Here is a 19,037-nt window from a genome sequence, read left to right on the forward strand (position 1 = left end):
CTACAGTTGGTTGACATAGGGGCCAGAGCAGTAGCAGATCGATGGAGTATTTTGGTGACCCACATCATAGGAGGAAAAAATATCATGGGATATGTAGAAAACCTGCTTTAATGTAAATTGAAAATGAAAAAAAGCGTGACAACAAAATATGTGTCTTTAACGCCCCACAGTATTTAAGTATTTATTGAAATGGCTCTTAAAAACACTGAAAAAAAAGAGGCTGAAATACAGCTATTTTATGATTTACATCGAACTGTTACAACGACCAACCAAGAATAAAATTACATACTTGTGTTTTGACCACTACAAATGTTGACATTAGAGGAAACTAATTAAACCAAATTTGTTAGCGATAGATTGATAGACATGTGGCAAGGCACAGAGGGCCCGGGCAGGCTTCGAACCACAGTCTCCCGGGTAATAGCCATGCGCGCTTAACCATTCGGCTGAAGGGATATCCCTTTGGCCAAGTAGCCAGGGCGCATGATCAATTGGAGGCATAGTGACAGGACCGCCACTGTCATAGATAGATAGATAGATAGATAGATAGATAGATAGATAGATGGATAGATAGATGGATAGATGTGCAGTGCAATTGTTTTATGCTTGATCTTTGATCATAACTTCTTCACCTTTCAGGTCCGGGTCAGACTATTGTTTGGTTTTAATTGTCCTGTGGTTGTCTGTCACATGTGGGCATGAGACACGTGATAGGATGAGAGTGTAGGCTGGTAGACAAGCAGCTGGAGGAGAGCGATAAGGTCAAACGGTGATGCCTTGACACATGGCCTTCTTTCAATTCCCTCATTAAAGTAAGATTTAGTCAATGATACTGTTAGAGGCCTTTAAACCACTTTATTTCTCCGGAGTAATTATGTAACTATGTAGGTGTTCTTGGATAAAATGAGAACAAATATGGAATTCTGCATCACTGCAGAGGCTAAACACTAAAGCAAAGAAGTCTCAAGATAAACCAGAAAGTAATCTTTACTGCATGCTTGCAGATTTTTCGTTGAGCTATAAAGATTACTGCGATTTAATTATAAATAAAGATCTTTCTTTTTGTCTGCCAGCCAAAAATAATATGAAACAACTATAAGCATGTGTAAGGCAATAACATTTTGAGGAAGATATTTGAATTCAGTAAATAATAATAGTTAAATAAAAACACTTGGATCAGTAAAGTGTAGTTTTTAGTGGGTTCCTCTTATTTATCTTCATAAAACTGACTAAACAGGAAGCTGGTTGGGAGTCTCAAGGGACTCTTCTTGCAGAGCTGCAGCACACATACACACACACACACACACCAACGCACGCGCGAGCACACACGCTTGCACACACACATTGGTGGGTGTGAGGCAGAGAGTGAAACTCACCCAGAAAACCCCAAACAGCACCAGCGCAACTGCTTTCAGTCAGTTAAAAGTGACACACATGTAGGCACCCTGATGCTCCCAGTGTGCAAAGGCAGACAAACACACTCAGATCAACATTGTCATCAGAATTCTTGTTCAAATCAAATCCTAAGCTGAAATCAAACACCACTTCTTGTTTCTTTACGAACTTTCTTGATTTCATCATGATAGACTGCATTGAAGCTCGGCAGCACAAAGTCCAAAGGAATGATTACACACACAAAAGAAATTGCGTACTGACGCACACTCTTTCTCTGTATCCACACAAACGCAGTCTCACACACACACACACGCACGCACACACACCCAACAAGAAGACATTTGTGAGGAGAGAAAAAAGCTTGAAAGGAAGGTATGAGAGTGGCGGGGAGGGAGGTGACAGAGGTAGGAAGGATCGATCAGAGGTTGAGACCAGAAACAGGAAGGTCTGTGTGTGTGTGAGAGAGAGAGAGAGAGAGAAAGAGAGAGAGAGAGAGAGAGAGAGAAAGGGAGAGAGACTGAACGACAGAATGAGTCTCATTTCTCAGCAGCTCATGAGTTGGAGAGATCATTGGTTTTGCTGTTTAGCCGTAGATGTAGTGTAGAGTGTTGTGGAAGGGGACTGTGTGTGTGTGTGAGTGTGCATGTACGCATGGGTGAGTTTGTGTGCATGTCTGTGTACGCTTTTGTGTGTGTTTGACATGCCTGAGAAGGAGTATTAGCAACACAAGCAAAGAAATCACCCTCGGAATGGATTTCCAGCACAGAGCAGCGTTGGACATCTCCACCAGGAACCCTCAGGAAGACTTTGAGATCCTAATGAGAGTCGGGGGAGGAACCTACGGAGATGTTTACAAGGTTTGAACCCTACTTCTACACGCAGTCAGATCCTCGACTACAGCTGCTGGTCTCATCCACTCCACGACCCTGAGTCTGGTGATACGAAATCACGCGTCTTAAATAATCTTTTAAAGTTAATGGAACCTTGACTCACTTTGAGAGAGGATTTTTTTTGTCAGTCACATGCAAATTTGAAACTGCACAACGGAATTTTGAGTGTTATAGGGATGATTGGTTGCTGCCATTTTAGGTCAAGTGTGACTTACTTCTGCCTGCTGAATGAGTGACAGCCTCATCCTGTCACGTCTCAGAAGAGACTATGATTGCACCAGGCATGCAGTTTTATGCGCCAAACAAATTGTGTCGCGTAACCTATCCATTTATCCACGAGGATGAGTGTGAAGTCAACTGTTTCAGTTTTTCTTCCCCATGTTTCACTGGCTTATTGCAGTGAGAAGTAGAGTGCAAATTTGTCAGAGGAAGTGGTTTTACAAGAAGTGAGAGTACTCCTGTACACTGCTCAGAGCTTTTTGGAAAAAAAATAAACATAAATAGTTTATGACGACATTTTGACTTCGAGGTTAATTTGAAGTCTCAGAATTTCATGCTTTAAATAAGAACGATGGAGCAGGCAAGGACGGGTGGATGATGGGGAGTGGACTGTTTGACAGGGCAGCTTGTGCACAAGTGCATGGGCAGTTGCGAGGGCATGGAGAGAATGAAAGAGAATAAGAAAATGAATCACTTTATGCACTTGTGTAAAACTTGTGTCACACGTGGAGCAGGCAGAAAGGCAGAGCTAAAGCAAAAGGCTCAAACTTGTCGTGGATTAGGTTCAAACTGTAGGGGAGACAAGGACACACAAGGCAAGTGGTGCATTCCATGCGGAGAGGTTACGTCATTGCACATGGGACTGTGACATGATAACAGACTGTTTCAAAATGGTAATTGTAAAAAAAAAAGTTCTTCCATACAACCCTGCAGAACCATTGAGACTGTTTCATCTAGGACAGGGGAAGCTACATCTGGTTTTGTGAGACAGTCACACAGGCTGTATCTGTACCTTTATCGTAGCTTTGAGGCCACAGTCGCAAGCAAAGCAGTGTCACGTCTCTCTGTCCTCATAGCTGCGATCTCTGTCTACAACATTCTGTGTTGGTACATGGCAGAGATGATGAATGCAGGCAATGTAGGTGTTGCAGTATAGTAGACAAATTCAGGGCAAATTCCCATTTTTACCTATTCAGTTTAGACATAAACAGGGTGCATAGCGTTCTGAATAATTTGAATGTAAAAAAAATTAAATTAAATTGATTGAGAGCAATGTGTTATACAGGGTTCCCAGTATAGTTCTCTATAATGCTTGTTTTGTTTCTGATATAAAACATTCCCAAGTCGCACGAGAACAGCGCACAGAGATACGGCAGTTCTTTGGCGTGATGCTAAATCAAAAATTTTAACTACATATGATTGATAATTGAGATACTATGGATAAACAACTATTACAACCGTCCGTAAAAGTGTTGCCGTCAGCGACAAAGTACCGCATGCTGACAGATGTAGAAGCGATGTCAAGGATGCTATGGCGCCATAATTAAGGAAGTCTTTTGTTCCAGTCTCCGTGCCATCAGCTCATTCTTTACCACAGAAATAACCCATCAGTTATTGATGGGTTATTTTCTTAAAAAAAAAAAAGAAAAAAGAAACACACCTGAGTCTGGCTTTTGTCAGACATTTGGATTTTTTTTTTTCAAGCTCCATAAAACAATTATGCGGTGGCAGTCTGTAAAACTACCTATGATACTACAATGTCCATCGACGACGCTCCAAGAGCAATGTCCCCACAAAGTAAACGGAAAAGAAATCTTGTTATGCCAGCAGGACGAATGTCCGTAAGCCGTTCTGTCCACTGGTTTGTCGCTCTGATCTCCTCTGTGCTCACACTTCCATACCGTGAAAACCAGTAAAAGTAACTAATGCAAAGCAGGTAAGCAGAGCGAGCACACTTCCTCTAAAGAAGAAAGTCACACACACACGCACAGATGCACATTTACATGTTTTTAGTTCAGTCCTTATTTCACGAAGGGACAAAGCACACACACACACACACACAGATCTAGTATGCATGCGCTTGTATGTACACGGCTGCGTGTTGATATAGTCAGCGTATGAGGTTAGCATGTGACAATTCAGCACTTTTGCACCTGCAGCGGTGTATGATCAGACTGCGTGTGTGTGTGTGCGTATGTGTGTGTGTGTGTGTCCTTCTACAGCCATTTCCTTGAAGGCCATGCATTGTGGAGACCTGGGCCATTTTAGAATTATGGTTTATGATGATACATATATTATACCACCATGGTGAGGGCATGAGGGCCTACCAGCAGGAAACAGAGCATTGCTAGTGGGTCGTAATTAGCAGGCCGACGGGTCCGAGGGAACCCACAAAGCAGTTGAACCAAATGTTACTTAGTACCGTTGGAGATAAATGGCACTAAATGAAGTTTTGATTGGTCACAGTAGCGGGGAAAGCAATACATTTCATTTCTGGGTTGATGTTTTTTGGATAACCTGCTTTTTATTGTAACCAGCATTCACAATTGTCCCACAGAAAACAAAAATACACAAAATTAACTCTTTCAAAACCAGTCAGAAACAGAGCAATTTAAATCCAGCAGTTCAATTACCAGGATAAATTCTTAGGTTCTCGTGTAGACGCGTGTAATCGTAAATCCAGTCGGGTTGACCTGACCAACAACATTTCTTTCTGCTGACACGTCCCACTCGGCCTACTCAGACACATTTTCATTTATTGTTTCCATTGTGCTCAGAATAGCAGCTGGTCTCACCAGTTGGACTGTGACGTTTCGTACAGAGCCAGTGTTACGTTAAGGCTGGTTTCCTGCTTCCAACGACATCAAACTCCAGTCCAATTTCCTTTACTTCCTCTAAGCAGGTTCAGGTTCAGGATCATCAAGTTAGTGTTTCACTATTGATCGAGTCCAGTTTCACACAATAATCAGCCTTGTGAATGTGCAAAGTCTGACCTCACAGACAACCAAATGCATTAAACACCACCTAATTATGAATACATTTTGTGTTCGCCTCCACTTAACTGCACTCTCCAGCTTTAATGCTGAGAAGAGCATGTGGTGTGCTCATTATTTTTGAAACATCAATATTGATTGAGAGTATTTTAGATTGGGATGACTTCAGAGGAAGAAAAAGAACGGATTGAAAAAGCTGCTCAAAGTCGACCAGGATTCACATTGTCATGCTCCCTAGTGTCATCTGGGCCCTGTGAGATCGAGAAGCATGTGGCACAAAGAAGGAGGCAAACCAAGAAGAACATTTTTTTCATGTCATCAGATGGCTCTATTTCCCAGCTTGACGAGAGAAAGAGCGCTGTTTTTCAAAGGTCCATTGTGCCCAAGTTCCCCTGTTAGGGAGGAAGATCCTCTGTTCATCCACCTCCGGGTCCACGCCCACACAGCTGCGGTAGTTCCTCACAAGACACACAGCCACTGTAAAGGTTATCTTTTCACCATCTGAGATGAACTGGATCACTGGGCTTAGCTTGTTAACACAACACAGTTGTCAATGTGCTTATTATTGTTTCATTTTTGCCATTTTGTGTATTTTTCACCTGTATTTTCTTTTTTTAAGTATTGAGTTGACAGACACAGAGTCTCCTTCAGGGCTTGTAGTACAACAAGCGCGACCTGGACTGCAGCGTTTTAGCGATGATAAATGACTCATCGTAGCATCTCTAAAAGTTGCTAGTGGCTTTTTTTTGCAACAGTAAACGTTTCAGCTTTGCAAAAAGTGCAGCAAAACTTTGATGTGTGCTCCTGTGTGTGTGCACGTGCCGTGGGAGTGTTCCACAGAGACATGTGCTGGATCATGTTTGGTTGAATCGGAAGCAGCTTGAACATAGATAGTGAGAGTGGTGGGAACTGCTGAGTACTAGGAAGTGGCTGACATGTTGAAAAGATGTGTTTCTTAAAGAAATTACTTGGCTCTGAAGGTTTAGATGTTGGTCTGTGTAGAACCTTGTTAGACCGACGATGGTACTTTAAAATAAGGGTTAATATTTGTTGAACTGAATGCAGATATATGCGATGAAACTTTGGCTTTTATTCCACTAAGCAAGTTTTGCCCACCTGTCCTCCACTGCCAGTGGGATCAAACGTGCTTGTATCATGGTCTCGATACCAGAGGTCAGAGGTCAGAAAAGGGAAAGAGACGAGACCTCCACCTCACGATGAACTGGAACTGAACTGATGGAAATGTTGCGAAAGGTCTGCGGCTTCCACTGTGACGAGCGTCTTTTGTTTGTCTCTTGTTTGCGTGGTGTTGCAGCTGATGGGCGTGTTTCCTCTCGCTGACCTCTCTGATGTCACACACTTTGACAAGCCGTCCGCTTCGAACGCCTTGTTTTTCCGTCTCTGCATTTTTGCTTTCACAACGCCGTTCTGGCTTTAAGCTCCTGTCAACCACTCTCAACATGCGAGCTGTGATGTGGTGTGGCGACGTAGTCGTCATTTGTGGACGAGAGACAAGATGGCCAATGAAGCCACTGTAAAGACTGCACTTAAAACACGTCCTCTGATTCTGAGTCAAGATGTGATACAACCAAAACTAGGGCAAGAAGCGTGTCGGGTACTCATGTGTGCGTGTCTGTGTGTGTGTGTGTGTGTGTGTGTGTGTGTGTGTGTGTGTGTGTGTGTGTGTGTGTGTTTGTTGGTCTTTCCTCTGAAGAATACAGGTGCACTTTTAAGTTTTAGTTTTGTTTTTGGATGACATTTTGAATGAAATTTTGTTTTTTTCGAGTATCGACCCTGTAGGTGCACGAGAGAACATAAACACCATTTCAGACCAATGTGACAGTGCAAATGTCAGCATCAACACGTCAATCGCGATGAGATTAAAATCAAGGCATGACACGCTACTTTTTTTAATTGCAAGCCTTTTGTCCCCTCCATACAACCGGTAGTCATGTCCTTAAGCTGTAGCACTGTTTTGACACTGAATCCAGCCAACGTTAGCTTATTTTGTGCAGTTTACACCGTGGTGATGGTTTAAGCAACCACCTACACGCTAAACATCCAGGTGCTGGCCAACGTCCCTCAGATTGGCCAGGCACCGCTTTTGCCAAAGCACCATTTTGGAGTGTGGGAGTCACCACAGACCTGTGTACATCAAAGAAGCTAACTCAAGCTATCGCTGTATGGATGGCAACTCAATGCACTGACTCGGCGTATACTTTACAACACGCACACGGTAGCTGTACAAAACCGACAAAGACCCCAAATTAGAACCGGGATTTTGATTTTGACATTCAGATGAGGTTCTCAGCATGGCAACATCCTACATCTGTCATTTTACAGCGTAACGGCTCAAAATCATTTAATTTACCCCTGAGGATCTGATTGTTGACGTTTTTGTGGGGTTTTTTTTTTTTTTTTTTTTTAAATAAGGCGCTGTCTAAAAATAAGACTGCCCTTCATTAAATGTTGTTGTGAGTATCCTCCACTCTGACCGCAGCAACCTCACTTTCCACTGGGCCACTTCAACGTCAACGTCAAAGGCCAATGAAAGTTGAGACGGTTCAAATGAAGGAAACTGTCTTGTTGCTATAGGTTGTGTTTTATTTTTAAGGACCATAAAAAGCTTCTTTTTTTGACAGCGATGCAACACTCCTTACTGAAAGTTCCTATTTCTTTCTTTCTGTTGTTATATTTACTGATGAGGTAAACTAAGCTTCATCTGGACTGTGTTCACTGAGCCTTGACATGCTGAATTTTTCGTAATTCAGGTAGTAAGCCCAGGGAGTTTCCAATGTTACTGTACTACCTGTGGTCCCCTCTGTGAGGGGTGGCTCTTATGACTGAGTTCAGTTTCAAGAGTCAACATCAAGTGGTATTTCCTCTACGTGAAGTGTGTGAAGTGGCACCAGCGTCTTGTCTAAACTACCATATTGGTTGATGACATCATCTTTTCCGTTTGCTCTCGAGCCTTTTTACTCAATGAAAAGAACAAATAACTTCATACCTCTGGCTACACCAAAAAAATTTTAAAAAAACAACAACATTATTTGAGCTTTGCTACTTTGGTTCCCAGTAAGGATCGTCCGTTGATAATTCAAAATTTTCAGACCCTGTGCCTCTCACAACCTAATATCATGTTGATTTCAGTAAAACCTTGGGCCACAAGTATTCTATACTAGCAGTTGGAACCATACTGTTTTACATTTACTGAAAATAACGAAATAAAGAAAACTAGCATGCTACTGTGTTATGCTAAGTCCGCTACGTCACCAGCACGGTGGTCAGTGAGAGTGCAAGGTGTCAATCACTGGACCGTGTGCAAGTAGTCCATGGCATTTTTAACGCACTTCCCATTTTGCTCCCAAAATTTTGACTATTTAGCACAAAAGTATTTGGGACACAGACAAAAATAATGGCAACACTGAAGTGACAACAGACAGCTCTTAATGTGTACCGATATCAGTGCTAAAACTCTGATAACGGAAACATTTTGTGGTAATCTGAAAATTATAAATCAAATTAAAACACATACCCCAACAATAAAAAATGAGTAAGAGCAGTAAACATTCATCAGGATTTCATATAGTTGGATTTGGGTGTTAGCAGCAGGTTCCTGGACAGCCAGTTTGTTGTTTCCCTTGAACCTTCAACTTCCTATTCTTATAACTGATATTCTAAAGGTTGCAGCTTTATATATAGAAGCTGCTATTTTTTTAAAATTGTTGTTGTTGTTATAAATACTTGTGCGACTCTGCGGTGTTATCGCACTTAACTCTTAAAGGTCACCAAATGCATTGTGTGTGCGCGCGCACGCGTGTGTGTGTGCGTTGTACGTGTACTTGCACACTTTTTTCTCTCCACTGATCTGTGCCGGAGCAAATATGCAAATGAAGCACGGCTGGCGGACAAGAAAAAAAAAAGAATCGTATTTAAAATATACTGAGGGTAAAGGGCAGCATGTGTTTGTGTGGTTAACTCTCCTCTGTGTTTGTTTCTGCGTGTGCAGGCGCGGCACAAACAAAATGGTGAGATGGCAGCCATCAAGGTCATCAAAATGGAGCCGGGTGAGACTTCCGTTTGAATCACCGTTTGATCCGTTCCTTTCGTCCTGTGCCGAGAAAAAAATAAAGTTGTGCTGTTTTATCGGCACACTACTTCACTTTGCTTTAGTTCATCTTTTATCTCTTGCTTCTTCTTTGGCATTTTTTGGGGGTTTGTGTTCGTCGACGTGGATTAAACTCATGAACACCTGAGGGAGATTTAAGTATAGCACAGAAACAACATTCATAGAGAGGGAAGATAGTCAATAGACAGTTAACAAACAGAGCAAGTGGCTAATGAACACTCTGATGAACAGCAGAGTTGATGCAGGTGGAGGCTTTGCTGCACTGGGATCCTGTAAACTTGATATTCTGACTTGAAGAGGACATTGCGAATGGTTTAATATTTAAATAATTCGATTTTTGACAACAAAAAAGGGCCAATTCCAAAAATATAAAAATTAATTAAAGGATGTTCTCCTCTCTTGTCCGTGGTGTTCAATGACCGTCTCTCCATCTTATTCCGCAGAGGATGATTTCTCCATCATCCAGCAGGAAATTGTCATCGTGAAAAGCTGCAAGCATGCCAACATTGTGGCGTATTATGGCAGCTACATACGGTAAGGCAGCTGCTGTGGTGTTCTGGCCTTTGCCGAAGAGACGATCCGTGACTTGAAAGTTGTGAACGCGTATTTTTGCACACAGAGCGAATAAGCTGTGGATCTGCATGGAGTTCTGTGGAGGAGGCTCCCTCCAGGATGTCTACCACGGTAAGAACCCCTCTTCAAAATCACTACACCAGTCACTCAGCACACGGTCGCTGTGTGTCATGTACTGTCGATACATTCAAGGCAGGCAGATTTTGATCATCACAAGGTCACACGATAAACCTGAGAAACCTGTTTTTATCCGTGTATTTATAATAGCCCATCCACGGCAACACACACACACATACATACATGCACACTTCTTTTTGGTGGGGGGATTTAGTTCAGCACTTTTGTTCTTGCTACATTACAGTGTCATGTCATGACTATGCGTGTGTTTCACAGTGACCGGTCCTCTGTCTGAGCCACAGATCGCCTACATCTGCAGAGAGATGCTGCAGGTAGAGTCCCAGCGACTGCTGACTAATTGTTGCTCTCGGCTAACAGGCTCAATGAATCATGTTCTCCCATCAATGATGAACTTCCTGAAATGATGCAAGTTTAATGTGTGTGTGTGTGTGTGTGTGTGTGTGTGTGTGTGTGTGTGTGTGTGTGTGTGTGTTTGTGTGTGACCAGGGTTTGGACTACTTGCATGGGCAGAAGAAAATTCACAGAGACATCAAGGTAAACTGACAGTTCTGAGAGTGTTTCTGTGCATGTTTTCACCTATTTGTATAGACACATGGGAAATAAGAACGTAAAAAATAATATAGAAAACATATTCTAGCCACTACTTGTTGAGTGGGGTTTTCGCACTGTTGACGTTGGCTTGGCCCTCTCTCACCTCCAGGGTGCCAATATCCTCGTCAATGATCAGGGCGAAGTCAAGCTGGGTAGGTGTCTCTCATGTTCTCTCTCTGCACCGCTGTGGTTACAATGAGTCACTCGTCACTCGCTGCAGGGCGCGTGCACACAAGAAAACAGCGCAAAAAGCTCATTCAACATTTAACACACCTCTGCTGTCTCCTGTGTGCGTGCGTCACTTATGGATTGAAAGGGTTGATGCACTGTTTTACACCCGTTGAGCACGGGCTCTTCTTTGGGTGCAGCACTGACTGCAAGACGACGTTTCATTTACCTGCAAAATCTCTGAGATGAGAATTTTTTTTTTTTTGTAAACGTTACACAACGTTATCAGTAAAAGTGTTGTAGAATTGAACAGGAAAGGCAGTAAATTCCGAGGCTCTGTTCAGTGTTTTGATAATCACACCTGCACTGGCTGCAGAGCTGTCGACAGTGAAATGCATTTTGCATGCACAGGAAACGTGTGTTTTGCAGCAGCAGGAGGCAGTAGTGACAAACAGGTCAGAATTTGTGTGAAAAAAAAGTTGAAATTGATTTTGAAAAAAAAATATACATATATATATATACATTTTTTTTTTTTTAATGACAAAGCAGCCCGGGATTAACAAAAGTTTGTCTTGTTGATTATTTTAATTATTTTGAGTAAATTGTTGGAATACCTTTTTTTTTGTTCTCTTTTCAGCTGATTTTGGGATTTCGGCGCAGATCACAGCCACCCTGGCGCGGCGGATGTCCTTCATTGGGACGCCATATTGGTAACAGCCTCCCATAAACTGTGGACTTAAAGAGTTAATGAATGAGCACAAAATAAATAAAAAAAAAACATATTGAAGCACAAGCTGGTGATGTTATGGATTTTGTGCAATAGCAACAGGCCACATCAGCCTTGTTCTTAAAATGACAAAATTTTAGTGCTAAATAGGTTCCAGATGACTTTGAATGTAACTGAAATGATTCATATTATTGTGAGCCGTTCTGTCAGAATACATTCTGTGCTAGTTAGAAATGACAGCGCTGCTTTTCCCCCTCCTGTCCTCAGGATGGCACCAGAGGTTGCGGCAGTGGAAATTAAAGGCGGCTACAACGAGTTGTGCGACATCTGGTCTGTGGGCATCACAGCCATCGAGCTGGCTGAGCTGCAGCCGCCGATGTTTGACGTGCACCCGCTGAGGTGATGATGAACACAAACCGCACAAAGCCATCTCCTCCCCACCTCCACCCTGATGGCACTCAGATACTCACCTACTACTATGCTGCTTCCTGCAGGGTCCTCTTCCTCATGTCCAAGAGTGGCTACCAGCCTCCAAAGCTAAAGGACAAGTCTAAATGGTACATGGAACACGTTGCATTTGATTGGATCCATGAAGCATCACAGTAAAATGTGAAATATTAGAAATAGAGACATGAAAACCGGAACCCTGCCTTTATCCCACAGGTCTTCCATGTTTTACAACTTTGTAAAAGCCATGTTGGTGAGGAACCCAAAGAAGAGACCAAGTGCTGCCAAGATACTCTCAGTCAGTAGCGTTCACTTCTGCTTCATCATGTCGCTCCGCTGGTGTAGATTTATTTAACTATCCGTGTAAACCTTTCAGTCTTATGTCTCGGGTCTATTCCCTATTTCAACCTAAAGAAGCAAAGGGTTGAACTTTCCTCAGTTAAAAAAGATTTATGAGGTGATGCTAAAGATTGTTCATGTCTGGTTAACACGAGACAGAAGAAAGTGCTGGTGGACAAAAAAACTAAAATCTTACATTTAGGAATCATATTCAGCTCATGAAAGTCATAATTTCAACTGAACTCGTGGGCTTGTTCCCTGCCTGCCGTCTGTGTGTCCCTGCAGAACGTGTTCCTGACCCAACAGGGCCTGACCCAGGAACTGACCCTGGACCTGCTGGAGAAATTTCGAAACCCTGAGAAACTGAAGACCAACCTGGTGACGGAGGACGAGGAGATGGAGGTGGATCTTCCTGTGGCATAAAACTTCAAACTTTACCTCATGCAGCTACTTGAGTTTGACTGAACTAGTTGTATGTTCTGTTACTGATTAAAGGTGGCAGTGACTGGTTCTTTGAAGAGGATCCAGTCCATCAACAAACACAACCAAGCAGGAAGGACAAACTCGGACATCAGCTGTAAGAAAAAGTCAAAAACAAAACAAAAATTCATTCAAATAAGCAGTGCAGATTTCCTGCAAATACATTATAGAAAAACAATTGTTGTGTTTAATCTGCTGTGTTTGCATTTCAGTGGAACAGATTTACACACAAAGGCCTATGAGGACAGAATCACCAAACACAACGGTGCGTTGCTCCCAGCAGCACAAAGACACACTGTTCATACAGTATATGATGCAGGACAAATATGCATTCCAAACATTGTGTGTGTACTTTTAAATCAGTTCTGCAGAGTACAGAAGAATATTCCCTTGTATAAATTATTATTAGCTAAAGTAACAGTCGTCTGCATTTCACATCGACAAAATAGTGACACTTCAGCATCCGTTGTGACATTTCATCATTGTTGTCTACTGTTGTTGAATGTGCCGTATTGTGTGTTTATGCAGTTGAAGGTTTCCATGCAATGGACAGGCATCACCAAAAGTCCTGAGAGGTGGGTGGATCTGAGCTCATCGCTCCACTCAGACAGCTACTGTTTATTAAGCGCTGTCTGCTTGTCACTCACACAGGGACGAGGACACGGACTCAGACGACGACTATGACGACGTGGACATGTAAGAAATATCACACACTTTGATAAACAAAGGGCCTCTGTCCTCTCCATAAGGATCTAATTCATTACTTAGCGTTTGAGTCAATCACATGTCGTAATTTATTTGCTGACTCTTTGCATTTTTCCTCTGCTCAGCCCAACGATGCAGCCCACCAGGTAAAGCCATGTGACAAATACTCGAAAGAATCCATATCCACCTGAAAAAGACTAAAGCTAAACAGTCTCCACAGTGTCATCATGCCAAAAGATGAAACTCCACCTCCGCTCCCACCAAAGGTGAATATTGCAACAATGAACACTTTTTTGGCAATAATAAAAACCTACCAGGTGCGTTTTAAATGTGCTCGCTTTGGGTTTAAAACATTTCCACGTGCGCAGCCCAAGGCACGGACGAGTTCAGAGGAGAGCATGGCCAGTGAGGACGACCGGAGCAGGAAGCACAGCAGCCTCAACATCCCCACTCCTCTGATCAGGACGTCCAGCGGGACGCACGTCCGGCCTAAACCCCACCCCCGGGGCTCACGCCACTCAGGTGAGCTCCCCCAGAGGCCAACTTAAACATTGACAAACACCTGACAAAGAATTTGAGCCTCCTTAATTTAAATGTATTATAATGCACTGAGAATGAGAAAGCGACTTTGTGGACCAAAAATAGAAAAAAAACGGAATGGGCTGCGTTTTATTTTATTACAATATATTACTTTAATGTTTTTGGTCATTTAGTTTACTTACAACGATATGAAATAATTGAAAACAATTACTCAAGTCAGATTGCTTTCCTCTGTGTGTGTGTGTGTGTGTGTGTGTGTGTGTTCCAGACCCCGTTCCCTCACCTGCTCACAGCAACGACACCCCGCCAGACCTGGTCCCTCCCCAGCTCCCTCCTAAAGGCCTTCGCAGACGCCCCACCCCCTCAAAGGTAGACGAAGAAAAACTGATGGTTTAACATACAGAATAGCACAGAAGCTGTTTAACTGTATAATAACAACTGAGTTGCACATCAACTTTTTTTTAATCACCTGCATCTTTCTCGTCGTGGTGTGATGCTCCTCTTTAAGTTTCCCTCCTTCTATCTTTCCAGGCTCAGCAGAGTCCTGAGTGTGCCAGCCCGGTCGCCAAGATCTCTCCCGTGAGTGTGTGTGGGTGGGGAGTTTGTTTTTAAGCCATGACAGATTTTTATGTCATGTGTATCAATTCATGATGATTCACTTATGCATATTTAAAGCCATCAAAAGATGTGATTCTCAAATTTAAGTCTCATGAATGATTTGTTGAAATCCATAACTTAGTCTATAGATAGATAGATAGATAGATAGATAGATAGATAGATAATAGTAATAATAATAGAATAATTGTTGGTCTAAATTACTAAATGGCTCAGAATGAATTATTAAACCACCTCTCCCCCCAGGTCTACTTTAAAAAGATCTTCAATGGCTGTCCTCTTAAAATAAACCGCTGCACAACCTGGGAAAACCCAGCGACTAAAGGTTTTTCACCGTGCAAAGAAAACTCACCTCACTCTTTTCTGACCAATCAGCAAACTTTTTTGCTTAATCAGCCCGTCTCTGTCTCTTCAGACCAGCATCTAATCATCGGAGCAGAGGAGGGAATCTACACAATGAACCTCAACAGTTCTGAGACCACCATGGAGCTGGTAAAAAAACAAACAAAAAGAAGCTTAAACTCAAGACGCCATTCACTGCACTACAATTGCTGGTTGCCATCAAGGAAAGAGATAAAGTAGTGAACGCACAGGCTTCTTCTCTTTTTTCAGTTGTATCCTGGAAGGTGTACCTGGGTTTACACCATTAACAACGTCCTCATGTCCATATCAGGTGAATCATATGTGGAAAATACATGTAAATACTGGGCAAACACAAAGCTTCCAGGGACTTTCAACAAAATATTATGATTTAAACGCCATTTTATAATTTGACTTAATTGGCTCTAAACGAGAAAGAAAATGGTTAAAAATCATTTGTTTAGAAAAGACTGAGCGTCAGATTCTCTGTTGGCAGGTAAATCGATGCACCTTTACTCCCATTCGCTGAAGGAGTTGTACGAACAGGCTCGGAAAGACCATCGGATGGTGGCTCTGCCCACGCACAGGCTTCTACCCAGGTAACACACATCCTCATTATCATTATTATTATTACTAATATTATCTTCAGTTGCCAAAATCATACCTCAGAAATCTGTTCAAAAAATACATACTGCATGATGTGTTTCTTCTTCAGGAGATGTGCAGTGACGTATAAAATTCCTGATACTAAAGGCTGCCAGACCTGCGCTTTTGGTGAGACAACATGCAAACATCTAATATTTCTGAGCATGCCTACTATGACCAGTTCATTTTGGTCTGTTCTCTAACTTTAAGCAATCAGTCCGATGTCCCACAGTCACAACACTGTGTCTGCATGTTCTTTGACTCCGTCCCTTCTCCCGCAGCTGAAAACCTGCAGCGAGGCTGCGTGTTTCTGTGTTGCGGTCTGGAGTCCAGCGTGGTGCTGCTGCAGTGGTACGAGCCAATGAACAAGTTCATGCTTATTAAGGTACGTCCCTAAGAGATCAAAACCGCCAGGAAGTAAAAGGTTACGAGTTTCATAATAATAAAAAAAGACAAACCCAAGTGAAAACCCTGACAGTTTCTAAATGAGTTTGCAAACTCATTTGTGACCCTCGGTTACGTCACACAATTGCCAAAGACATTTACGTTCGGTCCTTTTTTTTCGTGAACAAAGTAAATATGCTGACAAGGCTTCCAGAATGAATCGAGGGTCTTGACATTTTCCTTTCCCTCCTTCACGGTTGCAGCATTTTGACTTCCCCCTGCCCAGCCCTGTGAGACTGTTTGAGATGGTGGTGGCACCTGAGCAGGAGTATCCGCTGGTGTGTATCGGCGTCTCCCGGAGTTCCAGCCACAGCGCTCCAGTTCATGTAGACTACATCAACCTCAACTCCAACACATCCTGGTTCACAAACACTGGCCTGGGTATGTTCTGACGGTTGTTTATGTGCATTTCTAAGGTCTCAGGTCATCATTATTTAAAATTTAAAAAAAAAACAACCCTCTTGACTTTGTTGTTGATGGGTGTCTTTCTATGTCCCCTGCTTGTGCCTACTCCAGAGAAACCTTGTGCAGAGGTCGTACAGGTCCGCCAGCTGGACAGCAGCTCACTGCTTGTCCTTATTGAAAGTACGTGACACAAGTTGTATTAAATATCTGAATATCTATGCTTATTGATTTTAGTTTTTTTTTGTTGTGTGTGAAGTGTATGCACCTGTCAAAGAGAAATTTCTACCACATTCTGGGGTAGACAACAAAGCTATCTATCTATCTATCTATCTATCTATCTATCTATCCATCCATCCATCCATCCATCCATCTATCGATCTATCTATCTATCTATCGAAATACCTGCCTCACATCTGTCAACCTGGCTTAGGTTTAATTAGATTTATATTTCATCATCTTAGATCGATGTAAAAAAATTATGTTAATTCAATGTATTGCATTTTGGGTAAATCTATAGAAATAGATTCACCCAACATCATGAATAGTTTTCTCTGTATTCCAACACCGAGTCTCTCCCCCTCACAGAATCAGTGTACATAGTTGGTCTCAAGGGGGAACTAAAGAGCAACAAGCCTCTGCCACATGAAACCACCTTCTCCCACGATGTTGACTCCTTAGGTGAGAATGTCAAGATAAACACTGGCAGTGGTGGCTAATGTTTAAGGGATTTCACAGCTCAGCACTGACGCCCTCTGTGTGTCCGACCAGTTTATTTTGAGGACACGCTGCTGGCAGTGTGGCGCCACGGCTGGAAGAGAAAAGCACAAGGTGCTGTAGAGGTGCTGGAGGAAACCACCAACCCCAGGAAGATCTACAGGCTGGTGCCGTCAGACAAGTACGACATGTTTTCACTGACTCACTGCTGTGGCGTTTGTGTGGCGAACAAAAGGGCAAAACTTCAATCTCCTCTCACTTAACAATTAATTGCTTTGTGGGTTTTTTTTTTTTTTTTTTGGATAGCAGTTTTTCTTTTGCAGCTAGCAAAGCAAATTTCATGAGAAGCAGCACAATAATTTGGAAGGTATTTTGTAATAAAAAAATAAATAAAAAAAAAGAATATACATATATATATATATATATATATATATATATATATATATACATATATATATATATATATATATATATATATATATATATATATATATATATATATATATATATATATACATATATATATATATATATACATATAGTATACAGTACAGTATACAGTATATATAATAATAAATACATTAATAAAACTAACAATCTATTTTTAAGGCATCTCTTACCAGCCAAATACATACATTTAATGTGACATAAGGGGAAAAGAAGAAAGAAAATTTTCAGTTGTGCTAAAGTTGGCATCCTGTAGCAAGACCTGTAATAAAGGACTGAAGTCATGGTAGCCAATCAGAAAAAACATGTATCTTGTGCGGGGGCGTTCTTTAGACAATGACTTGATGAACCATACAACCAATACATGTAAACCAACCAGAGTGCCTTTGTTTCTCCAACTGGTTGTTCGTCTTTTCAGTAGCATTATTTTTTTTTTAAAGAAATGTAAATGAATTTGTTTGTTTATAACAAGAATTTGTTTGTTTATATATGCAAGACTAAAATAACTGATGCCTGGCAGATGAAGAGGTCAACAACAGTGAAAGCTGAATTTGAAAGCCTTGATTCAGAGACCTGAGTGCTGACCATTATTGGAACCAAACACTGCTAACTGCTAACCGCTAACTCTGCCCTCCCTGTCGTCACAGCAGGATGGTCATCTTGCAGACACGTCAGACTGACGACCAATCGGGGATGTCCAACCTTTACATCCTGGAAGTGGCTGTGAATTACGTCATGTTACCTTGACTCATCTCTACAACAGGATGTCTGGATGAACTCAGGACGAGCTTTTACTGTCATTGGGGCCGCTGTAGTATTTCAATGTGTCTGAAGCCAGTGATGGATTTGGCACGGCCCTCTGAGGATCCTTGTCTCGCAGCATTTCTACATTTTGACGAAAGGAGTCTGTTGCAACACCGACTTGGTGTTTGAAATGGGAACACTCTCCAGAAAAAAGATCACTTCGTTAACTAGAGCTGAACTGTGAAAAAAGGTGAGAATGTAAAAAGACCAAAGAGGAGCTCTGTTTCCTGCTGCCACAGTATTTTGACTGAAGCGGCATGCCAGTCAGAAAACATGGCCCCTCAAAGACGCTACATTCAAGCACTCAGAACTTGAGCATTGTGTGTTTTGCTGCGTAGACTTGTGTGCAAGCTTTGTATGAAAAATACAAACTGTTTTATTACTGCCGTTATAATATAATAAAGTTAATTTGCATACAATTTCATGTGTGCACAGAACACAAGGGTGACGTTTCTGTGCCTGTGGATGAATAAGCTGTGGTGCCGCCT

The 19,037-nt window shown here is 42.0% G+C and overlaps 1 protein-coding gene across 4 annotated transcripts; it reads left to right on the top strand.

Annotated features, from left to right (window-relative positions):
• The first annotated feature begins 1,857 nt into the window (after positions 1-1,857).
• On the top strand, positions 1,858-18,991 carry map4k1 (mitogen-activated protein kinase kinase kinase kinase 1). 4 transcript variants are annotated; one of them, XM_076036542.1, is made up of 32 exons: positions 1,858-2,252; positions 9,288-9,345; positions 9,851-9,941; positions 10,027-10,091; positions 10,374-10,429; positions 10,605-10,652; positions 10,819-10,861; positions 11,515-11,587; positions 11,872-12,003; positions 12,099-12,161; positions 12,268-12,349; positions 12,676-12,792; positions 12,886-12,967; positions 13,083-13,135; positions 13,399-13,445; positions 13,522-13,566; positions 13,701-13,721; positions 13,787-13,841; positions 13,944-14,097; positions 14,384-14,484; positions 14,647-14,694; positions 14,977-15,055; positions 15,146-15,222; positions 15,343-15,403; positions 15,587-15,689; positions 15,806-15,864; positions 16,017-16,120; positions 16,383-16,560; positions 16,696-16,764; positions 17,170-17,262; positions 17,353-17,479; positions 18,393-18,991. In XM_076036542.1, the coding sequence occupies exons 1-32, from the start codon at positions 2,145-2,147 to the stop codon at positions 18,490-18,492; spliced, it is 2,592 nt and encodes an 863-aa protein (XP_075892657.1). In that variant the 5' UTR covers positions 1,858-2,144; the 3' UTR covers positions 18,493-18,991. The 4 variants fall into 4 exon arrangements, with proteins under 4 accessions (XP_075892657.1, XP_075892659.1, XP_075892660.1 ...); XM_076036544.1 differs by having other exon boundaries at positions 18,396-18,991; XM_076036545.1 differs by having other exon boundaries at positions 13,796-13,841.
• The last annotated feature ends 46 nt before the right edge of the window (positions 18,992-19,037 follow it).

The sequence above is a fragment of the Nelusetta ayraudi genome, unplaced genomic scaffold, assembly GCF_046127955.1.
Source record: "Nelusetta ayraudi isolate G7.1 ecotype Tasmania unplaced genomic scaffold, CSIRO-AGI_Nayr_v1 ptg000048l, whole genome shotgun sequence".
In the NCBI taxonomy this organism is placed as follows: domain Eukaryota; kingdom Metazoa; phylum Chordata; class Actinopteri; order Tetraodontiformes; family Monacanthidae; genus Nelusetta; species Nelusetta ayraudi.

What these genes read in the sequence shown, in the direction of transcription:
- map4k1 (XM_076036542.1), top strand. Translation starts at nt 2,145, where the DNA reads ATGGATTTCCAGCACAGAGCAGCGTTGGACATCTCCACCAGGAACCCT. An exon ending in TCTGCAGAGAGATGCTGCAG is followed by an intron (nt 10,430 to 10,604) that starts GTAGAGTCCCAG and finishes GTGTGTGACCAG; the next exon opens with GGTTTGGACTACTTGCATGG. An exon ending in CAGAATCACCAAACACAACG is followed by an intron (nt 13,136 to 13,398) that starts GTGCGTTGCTCC and finishes GTGTTTATGCAG; the next exon opens with TTGAAGGTTTCCATGCAATG.